The 23,462-nt window shown below is 41.3% G+C and overlaps 1 protein-coding gene across 2 annotated transcripts in view; it reads right to left on the bottom strand.

Moving 5' to 3' along the window:
* LOC122796503 overlaps window positions 1-20,877 on the bottom strand; it is a 298,129-nt gene extending 277,252 nt beyond the window's left edge. For both annotated transcript variants that reach the window (XM_044065035.1, XM_044065036.1), the window contains exon 1: window positions 20,758-20,877. In XM_044065035.1, the coding sequence (XP_043920970.1) occupies window positions 20,758-20,813 (56 nt within the window). In that variant the 5' untranslated portion in view covers window positions 20,814-20,877. The remainder of the gene's footprint in view (window positions 1-20,757) is intronic.
* Window positions 20,878-23,462: the final 2,585 nt, after the last annotated feature.

Raw genomic sequence — 23,462 nt, 5'->3', positions numbered from 1 at the left:
TCAGGGGCTGCGAAAGCACCTCACTGAGTACAGGCAAACCTGCAACTGGCTTAGGAGAAGCTTTGTCGTCGGTTTTGGATCTCGACTCCTTTCTCTGTCCTTTTCTTTGCGTTTTTTTATGTACTCTGGTAGTCGGATTGCTATCCGACGACATTTCTGGGTAGTTAAATCTGTTTCCAAAATACTTTGATGCAAAAATATACCAACGCTTAATAGTGCATTGGTTAACTCTAGCACAAAACCGACAGCCAGGCACGTTGTGATCAGGGCCTAGGCAAGGAATACAGTATAAATTGAAATCTCTATGAGGTATTTGCTTCCCACAAGTAATACAATTATTAACTTTTTCTGACATCGGTAAAAAGCAAGAAAAAAGTTTCCCCAATGGGGTACTTAGCTTTCGTGAAGACTTCGGTTCTGAAACTCAAACTCGAATATTTCAGTAGTCGGTCGACCGGCACTTGCGAAATGCTTCTGCTTCGGGCACCACTCGGCAAGAAAGACTAAAGAAAAATGTCGTCGGCTGCATGCTTTATACCCCTGATGATCTGACGTCATGGAAGAGAAGACAGCAACCGATGCAGGACCCAAGACTTTGGAATTCAGACCGATTGGGGGCAACCTGCCAGCAGATTACCCAAATGTAATGACTGCAACAGTGAAACATGAAGAACATCTACACTTTATCAGGATGACCTACTGCTACACTTGGGGAATCCAGAGAGGATTTATTGCCTATCTTTGCAGGAACTGTAACTCTCTAGGAAGTTACACTACTTTTGTGTTGTCTCTGATAACTCTCAAAGTGTCTACTTTTCACACCTCTTAGAAAACCTGCAGGGTATGTTATCCTACTACCATTTTTTTTAGGTTTGTGTGTAACTTGCTTTCCAGTGTGTTCCAGGTGACCTGACACTTTAGGCCATATTAGGCCCCCAAGCCTGGTCTGACATATCAGAGGTGAAGGTCTAGTTGGAGCTGCTTTGTTGAGAGGCCATACAAAAACTGCTCTACATATGTTGTACCCACCACGATAACTCTGCCTTGATACAAGGTAGTACTGGAATTACAGTCACTAGGAGCTAGTCATAATGGTCACATGTGTTTCTAGCGTACCAATGGACTTTCTTCAGATGGAGTATGTACAGAGATCAGGATGGCCAAAGCCATGTGACCCAGGAAGCTGAAAATCTGTCTGGCAGGCCACCCTTTTTTGTTGCCATAGGAAGAAGGGAGTCTATTAGGGATTTACAAATACTTGTGTCCAGCAATCTAGCAAAGCAACCACGGAGATTACTCGCTGGCTGGGGCACAAAATTTAACTTTTGCAGATTCAGTTTAAGTCTCAGGTTCTACAGGTTCTTTAGGGTGTACTCCAACGCCCCGTATCTCCTATACAAGACTCAGAATGCATCAGGAAATTGTCCTGGTAAGGTAAATGTGGACACCCTTGGTTCTGCAGTGTGCCATCACTAAGAGCAGGTATTTGGTAAATTCCCTTGGTTCAGTAGCTAACCAAAGGAGGTATAACGAAATAAACCAAAAAATAAGCACCCTAGTAGTCTCCAGTCCGTTTTATTGTATAAAAAATCAGTTAAGCGCTTTCATCGAACACAGTTGACTTCATCAGAACAAAGGCCTTTTCTTAAAAAGCAGTTTAAATAGGTTTAAACACCCATAATTGGTTAAAAAACAGCCAATAAAAACCATTAAATTAGCATAAATCATGAATATTAATATTTAAAATAATCAGAGCAGGAAAAACCATTAGGTCAATATTATTCGCTGTCATTTTAGTAAAACAATGAAACAAATGAAGGGACTTAGACTTATCATGCTTTTTCTTTTAATACTGGCAGGATAGTCAAGTAATCAATTTAACCCTGGATGTACATTTGCAGCCAACCTTAACTGCCACAACAGCTCTTTTTTTACACAATACATTTTGCCAATCCCCCCCCCCCTCTTGAATCTACTTGCACAGTGTCCAGAATGGCAAACTTAAACCCAGAAAAACATTCACACTGTAAACTATGTCTAAACAGGGCATTAGTTTCTCTTTCATTTTTTACATCAAACAGATGCTCACATATTCTGGATTTAAGAAGCCTCTCAGTCTTTCCAACATAAAATGAAATTCAGGTCATTTCGCAAGATATACTAGTTTGCTGGAAAAACGGTTTCCTTTCCTGAAAAACAAAGTGTTACCATTTTCATTAGCCAAGGTAATAGAGGTACCCTGTAGAATGCAATGGCAACAAGAACATCTACCACAGGGTCTGGTACCATTTAGGTTGTTGTTAGCTCCATTACTAATTTTCCTTTCTAAAACCAACTTTAAATTAGGTCCTATTTTGGTAGAAAAGGTGCCTTTTTCACCCAAAACTTGGTACACCTCATTATTGGTTTTGAAAATACTCCAGTTTTTATTAAGAATATTCTTAACCCCATTGTATAGAGGACTATATTGAATCACACAGGCTTGCTGGAAATCAATATTTGCCCCACCATCTACATCTACACCTACATGGGTTTTTTTAACCCCCTACCTAAAAGCGGTATATATTTTTTTACCCCATTCATCCAAAACTTCTCTCAGAATGGCATCAATAAATTCACCAGGATAACCCCCATCTAAAAACATTTCCTTCAGATGTACAAATTCCTTTATTACATTCTCTTTTTTGGGAAGTCATCCTGGCTATCCTAATAGCCTGACCTTTAATGATGCCTTTCTTATGAAACAGTGGGTGATGGCTGTTATAATGTAAATAGCTATTGCAGAAGGTTTTCTTATGATATACTCGAGAAATAAAACTTTATTTTCCTTTTACTATCTTTGTAAACAGATAATTTATTTCCTCATCATGACACTAAAAGGTAAATTTTAAAACAGTGGTGGTACTGTTAAAATACTCAATGAAAGCAGGTGTAGAGTCTTTTTTTTTTACCTCTCCATAAAATAAAAATATCAACCAAAAACCTGTTATAGGAGAGAATCTCTGAAAAATATTCACTTTTAAAAACATGTCCCCTTTCCCAACCGAATAAAACAAAGTTACCATAAACGGGGGGGCACAACCGGCCCCCATAGCTACACCTTCTACCTGCAATCTTCATTGGGCATTCTTCTTGTCCTAGGAATAATGTTAGCAACTGTAACCAGAATACAAGGGGGACTAGTTGCAAATATGGTGCTCTGTTTAAAAAGAACTTTGTTTTCAATGAACCACACAAGGCACCAGGGACAATGCCTGGCAAGGACAATTGTGATCATAACAGTTTCAAATCTTTGAAGGACATGATTTATGTGTTTGAGGAAAAAAAATGTTTAAATTTAAAATGTCTCAAATGGAAATTGTTTATTTTAAGGAATGCCTGCGTTTACAAGTGGTACCACAGGGGTTATGGGTGTATACATTCCCGTTTGGGCTATATTATGATGCTGATGTTATTGAGGGTTTTGTCAAACTTTTTGATAAATGGAGGTTTGAACTTCTTAACAAAGTTGTGCATTTTCATGAACAGATGGAACATAGGCTTCAAAAAGAAGTAGAAGAGTTAAATGGTATGATTTTAGGTGATTTGTTGTTTTCCCAATATGAAGGGCTTTATAATAAAATCATTGACAGGGCAGAGAAAAAATGCAATAATATTTTTTTATAAAAAAATCAAGGAAGTTAGATGGGACCTAAAGCAATATAAAAATCAAAGTTTACCCTACTAATAACCTTGTTTTTAGACATACAGATTCTGATCAAAGTGGGTTTCATTCCCAATTTGATGGCAATAACAGGACCATGTCTGGTATAGAAGGGGACGATGAGAACGGGTATTTTGGAGAAGAAGAGATGGTGGATTGTCCTGATCAACAGGACTTTCCAGTTTTAAGGCGCTCCGAAAGAACAGCAAACCAGAAGCAAGGGAGACAAACTGCATACAGCAAAGTGGCACAATACCAGAAAGGTTTCCCCAAGTGGCAGACAGGGAGGTATCAATATTAGGGAACGAAGGGGCAGGACATTCTCCATACCACCCATGGTTTCAATATTTACAACTACATTGATAGGATTATTACAGATGAATTTTTTTTACATTATTTTCCAAATTGTTTAAGTTTGTCCACACCAAAATTCCTGATACTGCAGAGATATTAATAGATGTACAGCTGTATTTAAGGAAATTAAACTTGAAAGTTTTATTTTGGAAAAAGGATGGGGGCAATAAATCCATAGAAAAGAAAAATATTTTTAAGAAAAATAGTGTATTTAATCTCCCCCACATCCCCTGGTAGCCATTTTTGAGAAGGCTGTTCAAGATGATCTTTATAAGATGTGGGAGGAAAAAAGAAAGTCTTTTTCAACCTTAACTCCAAGGAAAGGAGGCTTATTCGGGAACTAAGATGAGACAAAAGTGCTTGAGTTATGACCCCAGACAAAGGTGGGAGTATTACAGTTTTCAATTCTGAGGACTATACCAATGTCATGCAGGAAATTTGGTTTAATGTCGAAAATTGCTCTCAAGTTTCCATAAACCAAATGCACATTTCTTATCAACGTATTGATAGCTTTTTATACGAATATGTATTAGATCAAAGAATTTCTAAAGAGGTTTATGATTTTCTTTCTAATTCACATCCCAAAGTACTGGTTATGTTTGGGATACCAAAAGTACACAAGAGTATTGTGGCCCCTCCATTTAGCTGGAGGTTCTAAAACACACAATTTAGCTGTCTATATAGACAGAATGATAAAGCATATTGTGGAGGGGGTACCACATTTGGTTAAAAATTCACGGGACTTGCTGGGGCAATTAAAATCATAATTATGGTCCCCAGGAGTTACTTTTTTGACTACTGATGTCCAGCATCTTTTTTCCTGCATTCCCAAACAAGGTGGTTTAGTGATATTTGAGGGTCTACTTTTTACCTGTTCCCACCTACAACATGATCAGGTTACCATGCTATGTGAAATCATGGCCCTCATTCTTAAAAATAATTATAAGTTTTTTGAAGGGCAATATTTTCAGCAGGTAAAAGGTGTAGCTATGGGGGTCGCTTGTTCTCCCATTTATACTAACCTTGTTTTATTGGGTTGGGAAAGAAAACATGTTTTTAAAAGTGAATATTTTTCAGAAATTCTCTCCTATTTTTTGGATGACATTTTTACTTTATGGAGAGGTTAAAAAAAGACTCTATACCTGCTTTCACTGAGTATTTGAACAGTACCACCACTTTTTTAAAATTTACCTTTGAGTGTCATGATGAGGAAAATAAATTATCTGGATACAAAGATAGTAAAAGGAAAAGAAGGTTTTATTTTTCGATTATATCGTAAAAAACCTTTTGCAATAGCTTTTTACATTATAACAGCCATCACCCACTGTTTCAGAAGAAAGGCATCATTAAAAGTCAGGCTATTAGGATAACCAGGATGACTTCCCAAAGAGAGAATGTAATAAAGGAATTTGTACATCTGAAGGAAATGTATTTAGATAGGGGTTATCCTGGTGAATTTACTGATGCCATTCTGAGAGAAGTTCTGGATGAATGGGGTAAAAAATATATACCACTTTTAGGTAGGGGTTAACAAACTCCCCCAGGTAGTGTAGATGTAGATGGTGGTAAAAATAATGATTTCCAACAAGCCTGTGTGATTCAATATAGTCCCCTATACAATGGGGTTAAGAATATTCTTAATAAAAATTGGTGTATTTTCAAAACCAACAATAAGATGTACCAAGTTTTGGGTGAAAAATCCACTTTTTCTACCAAAATAGGACCTAATTTAAAGTTGGTCTTAGAAAGGAAAATTAGTAATGTTGGAGCTAACAACAACCTAAATGGTACTAGAGCCTGTGGTAGATGTTCTTGTTGCCATTGCATTCTACAGGGTACCTCTATTACCTTGGCTAATGAAAATGGTAACACTTTGTTTTTCCAGCAAACTAGTATATCTTGTGAAATGTAATACCTGCATTTCATTTTATGTTGGAAAGACTGAGGCGCTTCTTAAATCCAGAATATATGAGCATCTATATGATGTAAAAAAATAAAAGATAAACTAATGCCCTGTTTAGACATAGTTTACAGTGTGAAGGTTTTTCTGGGTTTAAGTTTACCATTCTGGACACTGTGCAAGTAGATTCAAGAGAGGGGGGTGGCAAAATGTACTGTGTAAAAAAGAGCTGTTGTGGCAGTTAAGGTTGGCTGCAAATGTACATCCAGGGTTAAATGATTACTTGACTATCCTGCCAGTATTAAAAGTAAAAGCAGGACAAGTCTAATTCCCTTCATTTGTTTCACTGTTTTACTAAAATGACAGTGAATAATATTGACCTAATGGTTTTTCCTACTCTGATTATTTTAAATATTAATATTCATGATTTATGCTAATTTAACATTTGTATTGGCTGTTTTTTTAACCAATTATGGTTGTTTAAACCCATTTAAACTGTTTTCAAGGAAAAGGCCTTTGTTCTGATGAAGTCAACTGTGTTTGATGAAAGCGCTTAACTGATTTTTTTATACAATAAAATGGACTGGAGACTGACTACCAGGGTGCTTATTTTTTGGTTTGTCTTTTTGGTGAGCACTTTTACACTACTTTACTGGTTTTTGAGGTATAATGAAATGTAACAACCCTGCCACAAACCTTAAATACTGTCTGTGACCTCTGGCAACTGAAATGTGCAGGCAGGTAGTTCTAAAGTAACCACGAAGGCCTGGAGAGATGAACACAGGGCACAGGGCCTCAAATGGCACTACTGAGAATATGGGTACTATCTAAAGACCCACTTGTCTAAAGTTAACGTCTGCCATTGCTGGAAGCATGCAGCTCATCTGCCTCATCAGAGGATAAGAGATGGACAAGGGTTTGGGACTGTGTGGATGCTGGAGTGTGTTTTTTTTGGGCAGGGTGAAGAAGGGAGTTATTGTAGTCACAGGTTCTCTTTCAGGACCTACTCGCCTCCCTCTATTCTCTTGCTGCTACTTTCTTTTCTTGAAGGCCCTTCTATCTTTGGGTTGCTTCCCTTTACCTTACCTTTGTTAGAAAGGATTTTGTTTAGAGAATTCTTGTGATATTTAAGAAAAGTGGGTGGAAAGTGTTCTTGACAGATTTTATAGTCTTTGTCTTGTCCTCCAACTTCGTACACACTTGTAGGCCTGAGGACAAAAGAACAGATCTCAATCCGAGGGGGGGGGGGCTGCGCTTTTACATCTTCAGACAGGGACTGTACCCTTTGTTAAGAGTGCCTTCTAAGGAATGACCCCATAGCAGCTGCAATGGATGCTGTGGCAGCAGCATCATACCCACGTGCAACATGTCTTCTCAACTGTAAGGATGATGAGACTTGCTGAAGTAAATCAGCCTTCCTGACCTCATCCCAAACTCCCTCACAGCTTTCCAGTAGCTACTTTAGGAAATGCTTCTGGTGCTTGTGAAGACTGGTTGAGAAGGGTGAAGGCTGCCAGTCTAGCCAGATAGAATTTTATACATAATTCTATCACTTGTAAATATGAATGAATGTGAATCACAGGCTTGTTGAACTTAAAACAATGTGGCAACATTGCCCTCTGTTGTAAAGGAAGCTAAGTCGAGCATTTCTTGTTGGTTCTTTGAAATTAAAATTACTTTTTAGTCTGTTCCTTTGAAGTTAGAATTTGGAGTCAATGAGTCTGGAGTAAGCATCCTGCCTATTGTGTTAAGGCTAAAGTTAATGACCAAAATTTACATATGGAATGTCCTTTATTGCTCTAAGTTTAAAAGAATGTAAATGCAGTTTCTGTCAGCCTGGGAACATCAGGAAAATGTAAAAGATGATGTAATGTTTAGCAGGACTGCAGTTTCAATTTAAAAAGTGAGAACCAGAGATTATTAAGCATTTATGTCTGGACATCCAACTCAGCACTACCTTATGCTCGCTCTTTATGTAAGTAGTATGTTAGAACTGTGTTTTCTCCTAGAAGTAGCTAGGAATTAGAAAAGATTAGACTAAGTGTTTTTTCTATGATGTCAGAACTGTATTACTGATTTATTTTAAGTATTTCTGTGACCTCTGAACCTTTGACTAGCACTGTATAGTAGAAAGTAGTCTTGTGGTTTTAATTATTTATTACTAAATATTTTAAAACCTTTTAACTGTGGGTGGTTTGTGTAGAGATAATTTAAGCTCTTTAGAGTACTTGTATGCCTTTGGTAAAACTGTACATAGCCACTCTAATAAGCCTCAACTGTAGTCACACTTACCAATTGGATAATAATATTGCACAGTAATAATTGGACACCCTTTTAAGGGCTTTTGAGTAGCTGATAATTATTAGTGGGTGGTGGCAGCTGTACTAGCGTATAGTCTGGGGAAAAGGGGCACAGCTGGAGAACCTGTGCCAGCCTTCCCCAGAAGTGTCTGTGTGGTTGTGTAAACTCTTATCTCAAAGCGTGTGTGTGTCAGCTACTTGGGCAGTGACACAAAGCACTGGTTGGACAGACAGGGTGCTGGAGATGTTAGCTTGCCCACTAGGCTGAGATCTGGACCCTATAGCTGTGCGAGTGGGGAGTCTTATTGGGGACCTGGGGAGCAAGGGAGCGACCAGCCCCGGACTGACTGTTATCTCTGTGCGCTCTTAAGGGAAATTGCACTTTACTGTGTGCATTTGTTATCCTTTCCTCTCATACGAGATGCCCTCACTGGTGTTAGTGGTGAGGATTGAGGCTCCTTGATTGCTGGGCCAGGGCACTTGCGTCACATATTAATTGGTGAAAGTGGTTGGGATATCCTCACATTTGTGTTTGGCAGTGGTGGGATATCCACATCACATATTAATTAGTTGGCAAATACAAATTGGCTTGTAGTGGTGTGGGTAGAGTGAATCTTGTAGCTTGTGTACAGTGAGCTTTGAAGGTGTTTTTGTACTATAAAACAACCACACAGTGAATACTCAGAGTTCAGATCACAATTGTTTTATTTCTTTTGTTAGCTTAGTTAGTCAGGGTGAGCAGGCAGCATGTCAGCAGAGGAGTACGGAAAGCTGACAAGGAGCCAGCTGGCAGAGATGTGCCAGGCAAGGGGACTGGTGCATGGAAACCTGACAAAGGCAGACCTGATTGCAGCCTTGGTTACAGCTGCATCAGAAAACAGCAACCAGGAGGACAATCAGACTGGCAATGGAGATATAATTCCCTCAGAAAATGGACAGCTCAACCTTTCTGCAGTGGACTTAAAAATCCAGCTGGAGCTAAAGAGACTGGAGCTGGAGGCCAGGGGTTTGGAAGCAGAAGCAGCTGAAAGACTGAGGAGTCTTACAGGCTGAAGAGAACAAGAAACTGTTATGTATGGAAGCTGAGGAAAAGAAAAAACAAAGGCAGCATGAGAAGGAGATGCTAACTCTTTGCCAGAGTCATGGAGGTAATAGAGAAGGGAGTAACTGGACCCCAGAAGCACAAAAGGTCAGTAAATTTCTTCTGCAGTTTTAAGAGGGGGATAATTTTGATAGTTTCACTCATATGTTTGAGAGGGTAGGTAAACAGTATGAAGTTGACCATGGGCTCTGGGTATGGTTCCTGACCCCCTTACCCCATGGTAAAGCTGTAACTGCATTATCTAAAATGCCTGACGTTGCATGTTTTGATTATACTGCTGTAAAGAAATGGCTTTTAGAACTGTTTAAGCTAACACCTGAAACATATAGGAAAAAGTTTTGTGAGCATAGACACAAGGCAGATGAAAGTGTGTGTGAATATGTTGCTGAATTGAACACTTATTTCCATAGGTGGGTGAGTGGATGACAGGTCACCACTTTTGAAGGGCTGGCAGACCTTTTGATGAGGGAACAAGCCCTTAGCACTTTGCCTGAGGACATGAGGATCTGGTTAGCTGATGGACAATGTGCTACTTCAGATGAGTTGGGGAAGGAGGGATACCTATACCTGGCAAGCAGGGCAGCCCTGCACAAGAAAGGGTCTCCCAGTACTGGTCATGGGTCTAAAGGAACCCATGGTGGGCAGCACAGACTGCCACAACAGAATCTGCCAGTAGAAGGGGAAGCCACTAGTCCAGGTACATGTCCAAGATCTAGGGTTAAATGTTTTGAATGCAACCAGTGGGGCCATGTGGCATATAGGTGTCCACTGAGGCAAGGTGGGGAACAAAAGCTGAGGGAGCCAGTAAGTGGGAAAGACAAAATGCCAATAGTAGGTTGTCTTGAGACAACAGGGGTACCTAAGTACCATCCTGCAGATGTCCTGATAGGGAAGGATTTGGATGAGGCAGTACCATGTGCTTATGCAGTTACACGCGGTCAGGCTAGGAGACAAGCAGGTGGGTCTGGTAGCCTGGGGGAGACCCAGACAGACTGCATACCTGCAGCCAGGACTGGTAAGGTGGTTGCTTCAGTGAGTGAGCTACGCTGTAGCAGTGAGTCTGAAGGTGAGCCACAGCTGCTTGTGGGTACTGATGGTCCCTTGGACAGAGTGACTGCAAAGGTAAGAGGTGAGTAGTAGTACCCAGGCTGACAGTGATGCACCACTGTCAGTGTATGCCAGACTTCCTATGAAAGGGGAGCTGGGAAGGGTTACAAGGAGAGAGATGAGACAGGCTCAGCTCTCAGACCCTACATTGCAAGGCCTGAGGAAGGCAGCTAGGAGGCACCTGATTCTCAAGGAGAGCGGGAAACCTGTATACTGGGACAAAGGGTTACTATACAAAGAGTGGACCCCTGAGGGAGGGCTAGAAGGTGAGAGAGTACAGCAGTTGGTAGTGTCTAGAGCATACCGTCTGGTGCTTCTAGCCATAGCCCATGATATTCCCTTTGCAAGTCATATGGGTACAAAACGTACAAATAGGCATATTATGCAGAACTTCTATTGGCCTGGAATTTCCAGAGATGCAACAGGGTACTGCAGGACCTGTGAACAGTGCAAAAAGGTAGGCAAGGCAGGAGACAAGGTGAGAGCTCCTTTGATGCCTTTGACTGTGACTGAGGAGCCATTTCAGAGGGTAGCTATGGATATTGTGGGCCCTCTGAGTACCCCAAGTTACACAGGGAAAAAGTATATCATAGTAGTAGTGGATTATGCTACACGTTACCCTGAGGCAGTGGCTTTGTCCTCCATTGAGGCTGAGAAGGTGGCAAATGCTTTGTTAGACATTTTCAGCAGGGCAGGTTTCCCAAAAGAAATACTGACTGACAGAGGCGCCAATTTCATGTCAGACCTGCTGGCTTGTCTGTGGACGTCCTGTGGGGTGAAGCACATGAAGACCACCCCCTACCATCCTCAAACTAATGGTCTTGTTGAGAGGTTAAACTCTACAATCAAGTCCATGCTACGGGCATTTGCAGATGAGTTTAAGAGGGAGTGGGACAAATATCTGCCCTATCTGTTGTTTGCTTACAGAGAGGCTCCTCAGGAACCCACAGGTTTTTCACCCTTTGAGTTGCTGTATGGGTATAGGGTGAGGGGACCTCTAGATTTAATTCGAGAGGAGTGGGAAGGTGAGTGCGAGTCTCACAAGGGGTCTGTTGTGGCATACGTCCTAAACCTCAGGACAAGGCTCAGGGAACTCATGGGCTTGGCCCAGGCGAACCTGGCAGAAGCCCAGCAACAGAAAAAGGTGTGGTATGACAGGAATGCTCGAGCTAGACAGTATGCTGTGGGCAGCAGATAATGGTTCTCAGTCCTGTCAAGACACAACAAGCTGCAAGCAGCTTGGAAGGGACCCTACAAGGTGGTAAGAAAGGTAAGGGATGTTAACTACATGGTGGAACTGCTAAGGCAGACGGCAGGGGGACAAATTGCACCATGTTAACATGATGAAACCTTACCATGATAGGGAGGCCCTTGTGCTGAGCATTTGCAGTGGATTGCAGGAGGAGTCTGAGGGAGATCTGGGGACTGATCTCCTCAGTGAGGCTCGTGCTGACACCTCAGTGGAAGGGGTAGCAATGTCCCAGCAGTTATCTCCTACCAAGGTTCAAGAAATCCAAGCAGTGTTGCAAGAATTTGGGGACATGTTCACTGGGAAACCGGGGTGCACCCGCATAGTGCAGCACCAGGTGGATACAGGACCCCAAAGGCCTATTAGGCAGGCCTCTTATAGGGTGCTTGAGAATGTCAAACAGACCCTGAGGAAGAAGGTACAGGAGATGTTGGAACTAGGGGTGATTCAAGAGTCCAACAGTCCCTGGGCCTTCCCAGTGGTGCCGGTGCCAAAGAAGGATGGGAGCACCAGGTTCTGCGTGGACTACAGGAAATTAGTCACACACAGTCTGATGCTTATCCCATGCCTAGGACAGAGGAGATCCTAGAGCAGCTGGGTGGGGCTAAATATCTTACAACCATTGATATTACCAAGGGTTACTGGCAGGTGCCCTTGACTCCCAGTGTTAGAGAGAAGTCAGCCTTCGTGACTCCTTTCGGCTTGTATGAGTTCACAAAGATGCCCTTTGGGATGAGAAATGCCCCAGCGACTTTCCAGAGGCTGGTAGATCATATCCTAGCAGGAGAAGGAGGGTTTGCCCTGGCTTACATAGATGATATTGCTATCTACAGCTATTCCTGGCAAGAGCACCTTCAGCATGTCAGCGAGATGCTGGGCAGACTACAGAGGGCAGGGTTGACCATTAAGCCGAGCAAATGTCAGGTGGGTATGGCAGAGGTCTCCTACCTAGGACATAGATTGGGGAGTGGTAAGATAAGGCCAGGCCCTGCCAAAGTGGAAGCCATTCTGGCATAGCCTGCACCTGTTACTAAAAAGCAGGTGAGGGCATTTCTAGGGACAGCAGGGTACTACAGAAAGTTCGTCCCCAGTTATAGTACCACAGGTGCTCCCCTCACAGACCTGACAAGGAAGAACAGGTCAGATAAGGTAGTGCATGTGAGCAGGCATTCCAGAAGCTTTGGGTGGACCCCCTGTGTTAGCCAGTCCAGACTACAGCAACACATTTGTTGTACAGGTGGATGCTTCAATCACGGGGTGGGAGCTGTACTTGCCAGATCTCTTCAGAGGGGGAAGAGCACCTAGTGGTTTATCTTAGTCACAGGCTCCAACCCAGAGAGGAATGCTATGCAAGCTGTAGAAAAGGAATGTCTAGCCATAGTGTGGGCACTGCAGAAACTTCAGCCTTATATGTATGGAAGGCAATTCACTGTTCTGACAGATAACCCTCTAACATGGTTAAACAGAGCCAGTAGGCAAAATGCAAAGTTGCTAAGATGGAGCCTGGGGTTGCAAGCATATGATATGTCAGTGCAGCACCACAGTGGGAGTAGCAATGCCATTGCAGATGGGCTCTCAAGACAGGGAATGGGGTGAGGTACACTCAGATAGACCTAACCCTCTCAAGTGGCATTTCTCAAGGGTCACTTGAAAAACTAGCTTGAGTTCTCCGGGGGTGGGGGTGGGAAATGTGAAGACTTTAAAGAAGGGTGAAGGCTGCCAGATAGAGTTTTATACATAATTCTATCATTTGTAAATATGAATGTGAATCACGGGCTTGTTGAACTTAAAACAATGTGGCAACATTGCCCTCTGCTGTAAAGGAAGCTAAGTCAAGCATTTCTTGTTGGTCCTTTGAAATTAAAATTACTTTATGTCTGTTCCTTTGAAGTTAGAATTTGGAGTCGATGAGTCTGGAGTAAGCATCCTGCCTATTGTGTTAAGGCTAAAGTTAATGACCAAAATTTACATGTGGAATGTCCTTTACTGCTCTAAGTGTAAAAGAATGTAAATGCAGTTTCTGTCAGCCTGGGAACACCAGGAAAGTATAAAAGATGATGTAATGTTTAGCAGGACTGCAGTTTCAATTTAAAAAGTGAGAACCAGAGATTATTAAGCATTTTTGTCTGGGCATCCAACTTAGCACTGCCTTATGCTCTATTTATGTAAGTAGTATGTTAGAACCGTGTTTTCTCCTGGAAGTAGCTAGGAATTAGAAAAGATTAGACTAAGTGTTTTTCTGTGATGTCAAAACTGTACTACTGATTTAAGTATTTCTGTGTGATCGCTGAACTTTTGACTAGCACTGTATAGTAGAAAGTATTGTCTTGTGGTTTTAATTATTTATTATTATATATTTTAACACCTCTTCACTGGCTGGTTTGTGTAGAGATAATTTAGGCTCTTTAGAGTACTTGTATGCCTTTGGTAAAACTGCACATAGCCACTCTAATAAGCCTTGACTGTAGTCACACTAACCTAATGGATAATAATATTGCACAGTAATAATTGGACACCCTTTTAAGGGCCTTTGAGTAGCTGATAATTATTAGTGGGTGGTGGCAGCTGGTACTACTGTATAGTATGGGGAAAAAGGGGCACAGCTGGAGAACCTGTGCCAGCCTTCCCCAGAAGTGTATGTGTGGTTGTGTAAACTCTTACCTCAAAGTGTGTGTGCGTCAGCTACTTGGGCAGGGACACGAAGCACTGGCTGAACAGAGAGGGTGCTGGAGATTTTAGATTGCTCACTAGGTTGAGATCTGGACCCTATAGCTGTGCCAGTGGGGAGTCTTATTGGTGACCTGGGGAGCAAGGGAGCGACTAGCCCCAGACTGACTGTGACCTCTGTGTGCTCTTAAGGGAAACTGCACTTTACTGTGTGTACTTGTTATCCTTTCCTCTCATACGAGACGCCCTCTCTGGTGTTAGTGGTGAGGATTGAGGCTCCTTGATTACTGGGCCAGGGCATAATGTTTTTGGCCTGGAAGATGACAGCCCTAGAAGCCAAGGTTGTTAATGCAAACACCTGTTTACCATATCAAGTAACCAACTCTCCTTATTATTAAGGATTACTTTATGGCCTGCAGTCATTCCTAATCCCAGGGACATTATATTTTAATCGGCTACGAGGTTTTATACAAAAAGTTATGAGGAGCTTGCACTCCGTAGAAACAGTCAGGCTTCTTGGGGCAAAGGGTTGGGATTCTTCACTCTAGGCTGTTTGTAAACACATCCTGAAGGTCTTCCCGGATTGGCAGTAAAGCCAAGGTTTTGGAGCCACAACTCCCAAAAGCTGCATGGCTCTTTTTTGAGGGAAGAGACCTCAAAGTTAGTTAGGTTTCTTCAAGTAAATGCTATATTTTCAAAGAGAGGGTTTCTCCAAAGGAAAAACCCTATGAATGGGGAAGGAGAGGCCAGTGTATCCTTACTATCTGTGTCCTCATCTTTTGAATCTGAGGAGCAGTTCCTCTCATAGGTAAGGTCTGCCTCCCAGTCCTGGAGGGTTTAATTCTTTACTAACTATTGATTTAGATTGGGCTACAAACACGGGAGGAACTGGAGAACACTCTGTTTTAGTTTGTTCCGATCTGGTGAGGGGGTCAGGCATAGACTGGGGACCCATTAAGGAGCAAATATGGCTTGGCAAATGTCCAGGTCTGAGAATGGATCCTATTGTCTTTGGGCATCTGTAGAGGTCTTAGTAGCCATGAGGATGAAATGTCCATGGGTTCCAACATCTGGCAAAGGCCACACCACTACATACAGGCTTGCTTCCACTGCAAGGGTGTGGACATTTTCCTCCACAATAAGCAAGGGCAAACCAACCACCCCTAACCTGATTACCAGATGGGGTTGCAGGGCAGACAGCCCATTCATACTCTCCTGTTAAGTCCAAAGGTTATTCATTCTGGAGTGGCATGTGAAATGCTGGTGGTGTGGAAACCTCCAAAGGGGCTGTACCAGAGGCCTTGGCCATAACAGAAAACAGGTCTGGAGACTGATCAAGTATCTTTGAACAACTAACATCCTTGGACCTGGTAACATGTACCACACAACTGACATGTCTGTCTCTATTGCAATAGTTCCTAGAGGAAGAGAGTCCTGGAATTCTTGCAATGCTAAAAGCACCACTCTCATCTCTAGGACACTGATGTGCAAATGGGCCTCGTGATCCTACCAAGTGTCCTGGACTGTCCTTTCCAAATAATGCCCCCCCCCCCCAATCTGGGAAGTGTCCGTGGTCACTGGGGCTAATGGCTGGGGAAGAACAGGTTGACCTATTGTCACGAGTGGAGTAAAGCCACCAAAGAAGGTCTTTCTTGCAAGACTCAGTTATAACAATTTGGTGCGACATGGGTAGTTCTTACATGGACCACTGAGTGAACAGTAGCCACTGTAGAATTCTCATGTGCAAATGTGCTAATGGAATCAGGGTTAATGCTGCTGCCATGGTTCCCAAGACTTTCATGACTGTTCTTGTTTGTACTTTTTTCTTGGAAAGTAGGTTTAGGACCTGATGTCATAGGACTTGAACCCTTTCCAAGGGACGTTTTGCCATAATTTTTATTGTATCTAGATCTGCTCCTATAAAAACACTATGCTGAGATGGCAACAAGGCAGATTTTTTGTAATTTATTGTGATTCCTAGGTGACAGCAAAGATGCAAGGTGGTGTCTCTCACTTTCGATAGTACATGCTTGATGGTGGCAGTTAGGAGCCAATCATCTAGGTACGGAAACACTCGGAATCCTAGGCATTTCAAGTGGCTGCTACTACTGCCATACACTTGGTGAACACTCTGGGGGCTATAGTGAGGCCAAAGGGTAGAGCTTGGAACTGGTAGTGACTAGCTCCCAGCCAAAAGAGGAAAATGACTCCTGGATGATCACCTGTCCATTTTTATGTGGTAGTACACATCCTGGAGGCCTGTAGAGCACATCCAATAATCTTGTCCCAGAAAAGGGAGTATTGACTGCAGAGTTATCATCCGGAACTTTGACTTTCTTACTGATTTGTTTAATTTGCTGAGATCCAAGATGGGTCTCCAGTCCCATTTTCTTTGGAACTAAAAAGAACCTTGAGTAAGTTCTGGATTCTATTTGGTCTGTGAGGAATGTTTGGATGACTCTTTTGTCTAGCAACTTTTGTATTTCTAGGGTTGCCTGTTCCCTTTGACTGGGTGGAATGTCCAGGATGTTTTTTATGTTTGGGACAGGGAAAGAAAAGGGTATGGAGTAACCTCTGGATTCTACGCTTTGTACCCACTTGTCTTTTGTTACTGTTAGCCAGGCTTCTGGGTACAAAGTTAAGTGGCCCCCTACTGACTCCAGAGATGGACATGCAGGCCTCCTTTCAGGAGAGCTGAAAAGGCTAACCAAGGAAAGATTCCTTGCCGCCCTGGTTTTGCGGACCCCCCCTTTGCCGTGTGATCGGCATCTTCCATTAGCACTTTTAAAAAAAACACAATTTTCCTCCTTTCTGATCCTTTGGATAAGGTCTGGTAGGTAGGGGAAAAACAGAGTCCTAGGGCAGAGAGAGTCTTTCCTTCTTATTCACACCTGGTTAATGTGTCTTTGACTTTTGGCCCGAACAAGGATGAGCTATCGAAAGGGTTTTTCACAAAAGAAGATCTAAAGGGGTCCGCAAAGTCACACAAGCGCATCCAGGAATGTCTCCTTAGGGAAATTCCTGAACCTGCTGCCCTGCTCGCTCCATCCGCTGCATAAGAAATGAGCCTCATGAAGTTGACCACTGAATTTAAGGTGGAGAGCTGAGAGGAAACCTTCTCTAATACCCCTTCAGCTAATGAACCTTGTAGGGCATCTCCTAGCTCTTTCAGATCATCTCTCTGAAGTCTAGTAAAGTGAGTCAGATAAAGTCAACGATCTACGCTGAAAAACCGTTGGAAAAAAGATACACTTTCCTTATCTGGCCATCGTATGAGACTTTTTGTTTGGTGGATAGACAGAAGAGGATGTCACCGAGAGTTCCTTTTTAGTAGCAGCCGCTGCTGCCACCACCACCACAGCATCTACTGGGACTCCTTTGGTTAGAAAATGTTTATCTGTTGGTGATGTGATGAATTTGTTTGGCCCCCGAGAAACAGGTTCCACTGAATCTGAAGACTCCCATGCCTTTCAACAAACTAAATTATCAGTTTGTTGAATTTTAGGTATACAGACTCCTCTTCAGAAGGGTTGATGGACTTCCAGCCGCCCCTCTGTTTCAGTATTTCTAGGATGTCTGTGAAGGAGACATCATCAGTGGGCAACCATGGGGACACTTCCGAATCATCATGGTCTGTATCCAATGTGATGTGATTCCTCTGGGGAGTCTAAATGCTTAGTCTTACATAGCCTCTTCAAAGGGACCTCCTCAAAAGGGTATTTTGGAGAAGTTTTGGAAGAGAGGGCATCACCTCCTGAGACCTAGGGTCTCTGTGTCTCTGTGGATCAAGTGGTACTGAGACAGACACCAGTGCCTTTGGGGGAAGAATATCCCGACCCGAGAGTGGACCTGTATGGAGACAGCATGCTCCTCATCACCTCGAAGGCCCCCCACCCCTGGTCCAAGGAAACTCCTGGCTCCAAAGAACCAGAGGGAATCCCCAGAGCCAAGGGGATTGGCTCCGAGGCTGAGGTAGGAGCCGAGCTCACCCGAGCTGATGCCCCTACAGGCAAGTTCAGATCAGACAACTCTCCGAGCCGACTCCCCTCCCTGGACCCGGCTAGACTCCTTGAGTTCGGATGGAACAGAGGATGTCACAGCAATAATCGGACCCGGAGATCTGTGCTAGGTCTCAGTTTCGATGGTTCCACTACAATCAGTTTTGGACATTTTGGCCCCAAGGTAAGAGATCGGATCGCAGGAGGAATCGACAGTGAAGGGGGTAGGTTTGGTCGGTTCTGAAGCCCTCTGGGTTGGATCCGACAACAGGTTGGTGAGCACTGGTGTCCTTAACAGTTTCTGCACCACACGATCCACATCACTGGACAGGCTCCTTGCAGATCGAGTGAAGGGAGCAGGAGATTTGGAGGACTGTAACAATGGAGACCTTAGAGTGGGTGATATGGTTCCAACTCGGGGACCGGATCCGCAAATGAAATTCCAACAGCACCAAAATTGAAGGAGCCGAGGTAGAAGGCTTCTCGGGCCCAACAGCCTTCGGGTCCCAAGATGAAACTTTTGGTAATTTTTTAGATGGTTCCGAATGAGCATTTGAAGATGAGGACCTTTTCCCCAACTTGTCTGACTTTGAGGAAGGGGATTGGCCCAACTTTGGAGGACCCTGACCTTCTTTGATTGCTTCAGAAAAAGGGGACTTCAACAAGCCTCTCAGAATGAGTAGTTTGTTCTTACTTTCCAATAATACTCAGTGACTAAAAGTGTGGCAGATGGCAGAAGACTCTTGAAGGTGAACCGTTACAAGACAGTAAATACAAGTATGTCCATCAGTAACAGACATTTTTTGATTACACTTGGCATATTTTTTAAACCCGGAGGGTTTAGCTTCCTTAGGATCTTTTGAAGACGTTATTAATCAGCAGGAAAACAGCTAACAACCTATAGACAATATGACTATATAAATTCTACTACTACCAGTTTTCTTTCTTTTTTTTACAGTAAGCACAACAATAATCACACCAAAAACACCAAGGGAAAGGCCCTCTAATTTAAACGGGCTAGCCTTGAGGAATTTGAGGAAAACAAAGGGAATAGCCCTCTAAGTCAAACGGGCTAAGGCAGTTCTCCAATTTAAATGAACCAGCCTATGTAGTTAAAGAAGGAAATTAGGAAAAGGGGAGGAAAGCCCTCCAATTAAAATGGGCTTTTCAGAATTAAGTTTAAAGCCGGGATCGGGGAAGAAAGGCCTTACAGGAAAAATGATGGCCAACAGCAATAACAATAATAAAGCACACAATAATTAACTTAGTAAATATTAACTAGAATAAAACAGTGTGAAAAGCTAACAATTTTTTGAAAATATGTAGAGGAAAAGTCTACTTAGAGCCAGTAGGAAAAGCACTCGATCTTGTTTAGAGGCAAACGAGATCTGGGGGAACTCTCCTAGTGCATAATGGCATGGGGTTTTAGCCACAAGCTAATGGAAGAACTCAAGCTTTTGTATAAGGCCGAGTCGGAACCGAGGACTGGTTCCGAACCCAACCTGCTAAGAATGAAGGCGAGATAGGACATCATCACATCAAATGTTTTGATCTGGTTAACAGAAATGAAAGGCATACTTTTTACATAGCTTCACATCTGATTTATCTAGTGTGAGGAGCAGAGCATCACGTGGGGTATTGTCCACAATTCTGTGGGAGTCTGGAAGGGCAGATTGACAAACTTACCTGTGTCTACTTCCTCTATCTCATCGAAAGCAAGGCAGCAATGATCTTTACCATAAAGATCATGCATTATTATTACTGCCTATGTAGTCTTTACAACCATAGTTTAGAATTATTAAGTATGACCACAGAAACAACAAAAGTATACATGTGTGACTGACTGGAACACATCTGCGGTGTACACCTTTATACTCAGTATGAGTCTTGGGAGTAGGGCAGTGCATTACAATTACAGTACTACAAAAATCACAACTATGTACTTTTTTTATTTTAATCAAGGCACTCACTTTTACATCACCAACCTTTAAGGCTACTTAGAATAAAGCACAAGAGCTTTTCCTTGTATTATACAAGTAATATGAAAGTGCATGTTTTAAAGCTTTGATGCAGTAAAACTTTGGTTAGCTAAGTCTTTTGTTGTCTCACATGCTTACATCACATTAATAAATGAACCTTAACAAGATCAATTAATTATAACTGGCAGTGTTAGAAAAAAACAACCATCTTCAGCAGAAAGTAAAATCAATGAACTGCAAAATGACTCAGCAGAAGAATGCATCTAAAAAAAAAAAAATAAATAAAAAAATAACGTACTCCAGCACTTACTTGGTTTATGTATACTATAAATGTAGTTTCTCACTTGCAACAGCTGCAGAAGAAATAAATGTTCATATATATATATATATATACTCACAGCTTGTCTTGAGATGCAGCAATGGCATTCCTTCTTTCCTGTCCAGTAGTTTCCATAGAACGATAAAAGGCCAATCGAAGATTTGCAGATGCAAAATCACACTGAAGATTGTATGGCAAACAGGACTAGTAAGTAAAAGAAATTAACTACATGGCATTATTCATTAAAGCACTAAACTACCTGCCCTCTGTGAAAATGCTTAGGGTTCTCAACTTTTTCACCCTTGAGTTCTGATTGAATACTGGAGCAAGACGCAAATATGTTGTGATTACAGATGGTTAAGACTACTTACGTTATAATCCTGATTTATTAACAGTGGCAAAATATAAATGGTTCTTTAAATCTGAGACATATCATTGTAGGTCTCACTGTATAATACCTTCAAGTCACAGTCACATTCTTGAAGTATCAGTTTGTCTACAAGAGAATTCTCTGACAAGGATATATACAGTAGAGATAATCCTCTCTTTCACTTAAATTAGCAAATCTTTGTAGCTTCCCACTTGAAGGTGCACCTGCCCTATATCATTACATGCTGTTACTTACACTGTACTATGAAGGATGCCCAGCTCCTGCACCTACCATCTTAATGCCCATTAATGAGCAAGCACAATTCATAAGTTCTGGTTACAGTGTTCTAGCCTGGAGGCTGTCAAGGTATACGGATTCCTTAAAACTAGAATTATATACCTTATCAGTCACCCATTCATCCAGTTTTCGCTTAAAAACTATTAAAGTTTTTGATTTGTGTACATAAAGGAGATGTTTATTCCATATAATTGGAATATTTTGAGTAACATATGATCCTTGTAGTCTGGTTGTGTTACTTTAAACTCTAAATGTACGGTAATTGTGTTTGTGAGTTACAGTGCTTTTATTTACTTCCAAATTTAATGGGCCTGTAGTAATTCTTTCAGCAATGCATTATAAAGCAAAAAACAGTTTTCCCCTAAAATAACGATGGTGAATTATGAATTCATTTAAATACTGACAACTCTCATTACAATCAAGATTAGGAAAAAGATACCAGTTTTGTGTATTGTCTTTGAACTGATTCAAATGTCCTACTGCATATATGCAAACCACTATCATATTCAAAATGAGTCTTATAAATGGTTTGTATAGTTCTACTAAATGTCCATGATGTCTTAAAGAGATATTCTTCATTAATAATCTTAAAAGCCTCATAGCTCTGCACAGCACCAAATCAACATGTCTAAAAAACAAAAATGTAGATATTGTTGTAACCAAATCTTTGTACTTGACTACTTCTACTAAAGCATCTTGTAACTAATGTTTTTGTTTTCCAAACTACACAATATTACACTTATTCAGACCAAACTTAATGCTGAAGTCTTATGCCCATTTTTGCTACATTAGCCAAACAATTAGTGATGTCACTGAAATTGCTCTTGCCTGTAACTGTAAAACCGGTTTTGCAATCACTGGCATACTTATTTAGCCAACAAAAATCACATTTTGAAGTGGCTACCAAGACTATACTAAACTGCAATTTTCCCAGGACCGAGCCTTGTGGAATACCATTCAACACTTGTAATATGTCAACAGAATATCCTTATCTTACTACAGACTGTGCCCTTCTTGTTAACCAATGGGTTATATTTGTTGTTAATCAGTACTCCATACATTGTTGTACACAGCAGAGTGTTGAATGCTTTTGCTCTTGGTATCAGTTGCGAACTTTACTTCATATTAAATGTTTTCCTGTTTCACTTTATACTGAAATTCTTTACTAATGTTTAGTTTAGATGCATTGATTTTGGTTAGGCAAGTTTTAAAAATATGATAAAGTTTCTTCTTCTTTTTGTAAAGTTTGGTAAATTGTTTAGTTCACCAATAAGCAAATGTATTATTTTTATAAGTACTATATTTTCTTTTAGCAACAGTTGGCTGCATGCCTTTTTGCAATATACCTTCTAGAACAGTACAGTAGACTCCCTCTTATCTGTCTTGCTGGGACCGGACCTTAGGCTGGATAAACAAATGGCTGGTTAATCCAAAAAAGGATACAAAATAGCATTTATATGTTGTAAAACAGATTAAATAATTATGCATATATGTTGTATCGATTACCAGTGCTCTTATTTAACTTTATTTTCTGGATGAAGTAATACACTGCCTCTGAGCACAGTGCACTGTACTTTTTCCTAGAATTGCCAATGGAACTTTGATTCATGGACAAAAATCTTGACAAAAATATGTTCGGTTAAAGGGAGGTTGGATAACAGGGAGTCTACTGTACAGCAGTTCACCATGCTTATATGTTGTAGTCAAGTTTTACAAAATTGTATATAATGCAAGTACATGTTTGATTTTTTTGCATTTTTAAATCAAAGCAAATTGAGTTATAGTCAGACATTCCCAAAGGTGTACTGACTTTTAAGTTTATGACATTTGTGGCACTAAATATAGCAGTCTGTTACATCTAGTATTATCTACTAACTGGTTCAACCTATGAAATGATTATGATTATATGTTTATCAAGTGCTGTGAATTATGTTTATCAGAACTGAAATTGAGACAATTTATGTCTGAATAATTACAATCTCCTAACAGTAAAGCACAGTTGTTTAAGAACTTACCATAACAACAGATGTTCTACTGATCACTTGCAGTATTCATAACAGATGGGTTTTCTTTGCTGCTATCTGGCTGCAGTACCAAAAAATTACCTTCCCCAGGGA

The sequence above is a fragment of the Protopterus annectens genome, chromosome 3.part0 (genome assembly GCF_019279795.1).
Source record: "Protopterus annectens isolate FY-2018-M chromosome 3.part0, PAN1.0, whole genome shotgun sequence".
NCBI lineage: Eukaryota > Metazoa > Chordata > Ceratodontiformes > Protopteridae > Protopterus > Protopterus annectens.
The sequence above is the reverse complement of the archived record's forward strand: the minus strand, read 5'-3'. Positions and strand labels throughout refer to the sequence as shown.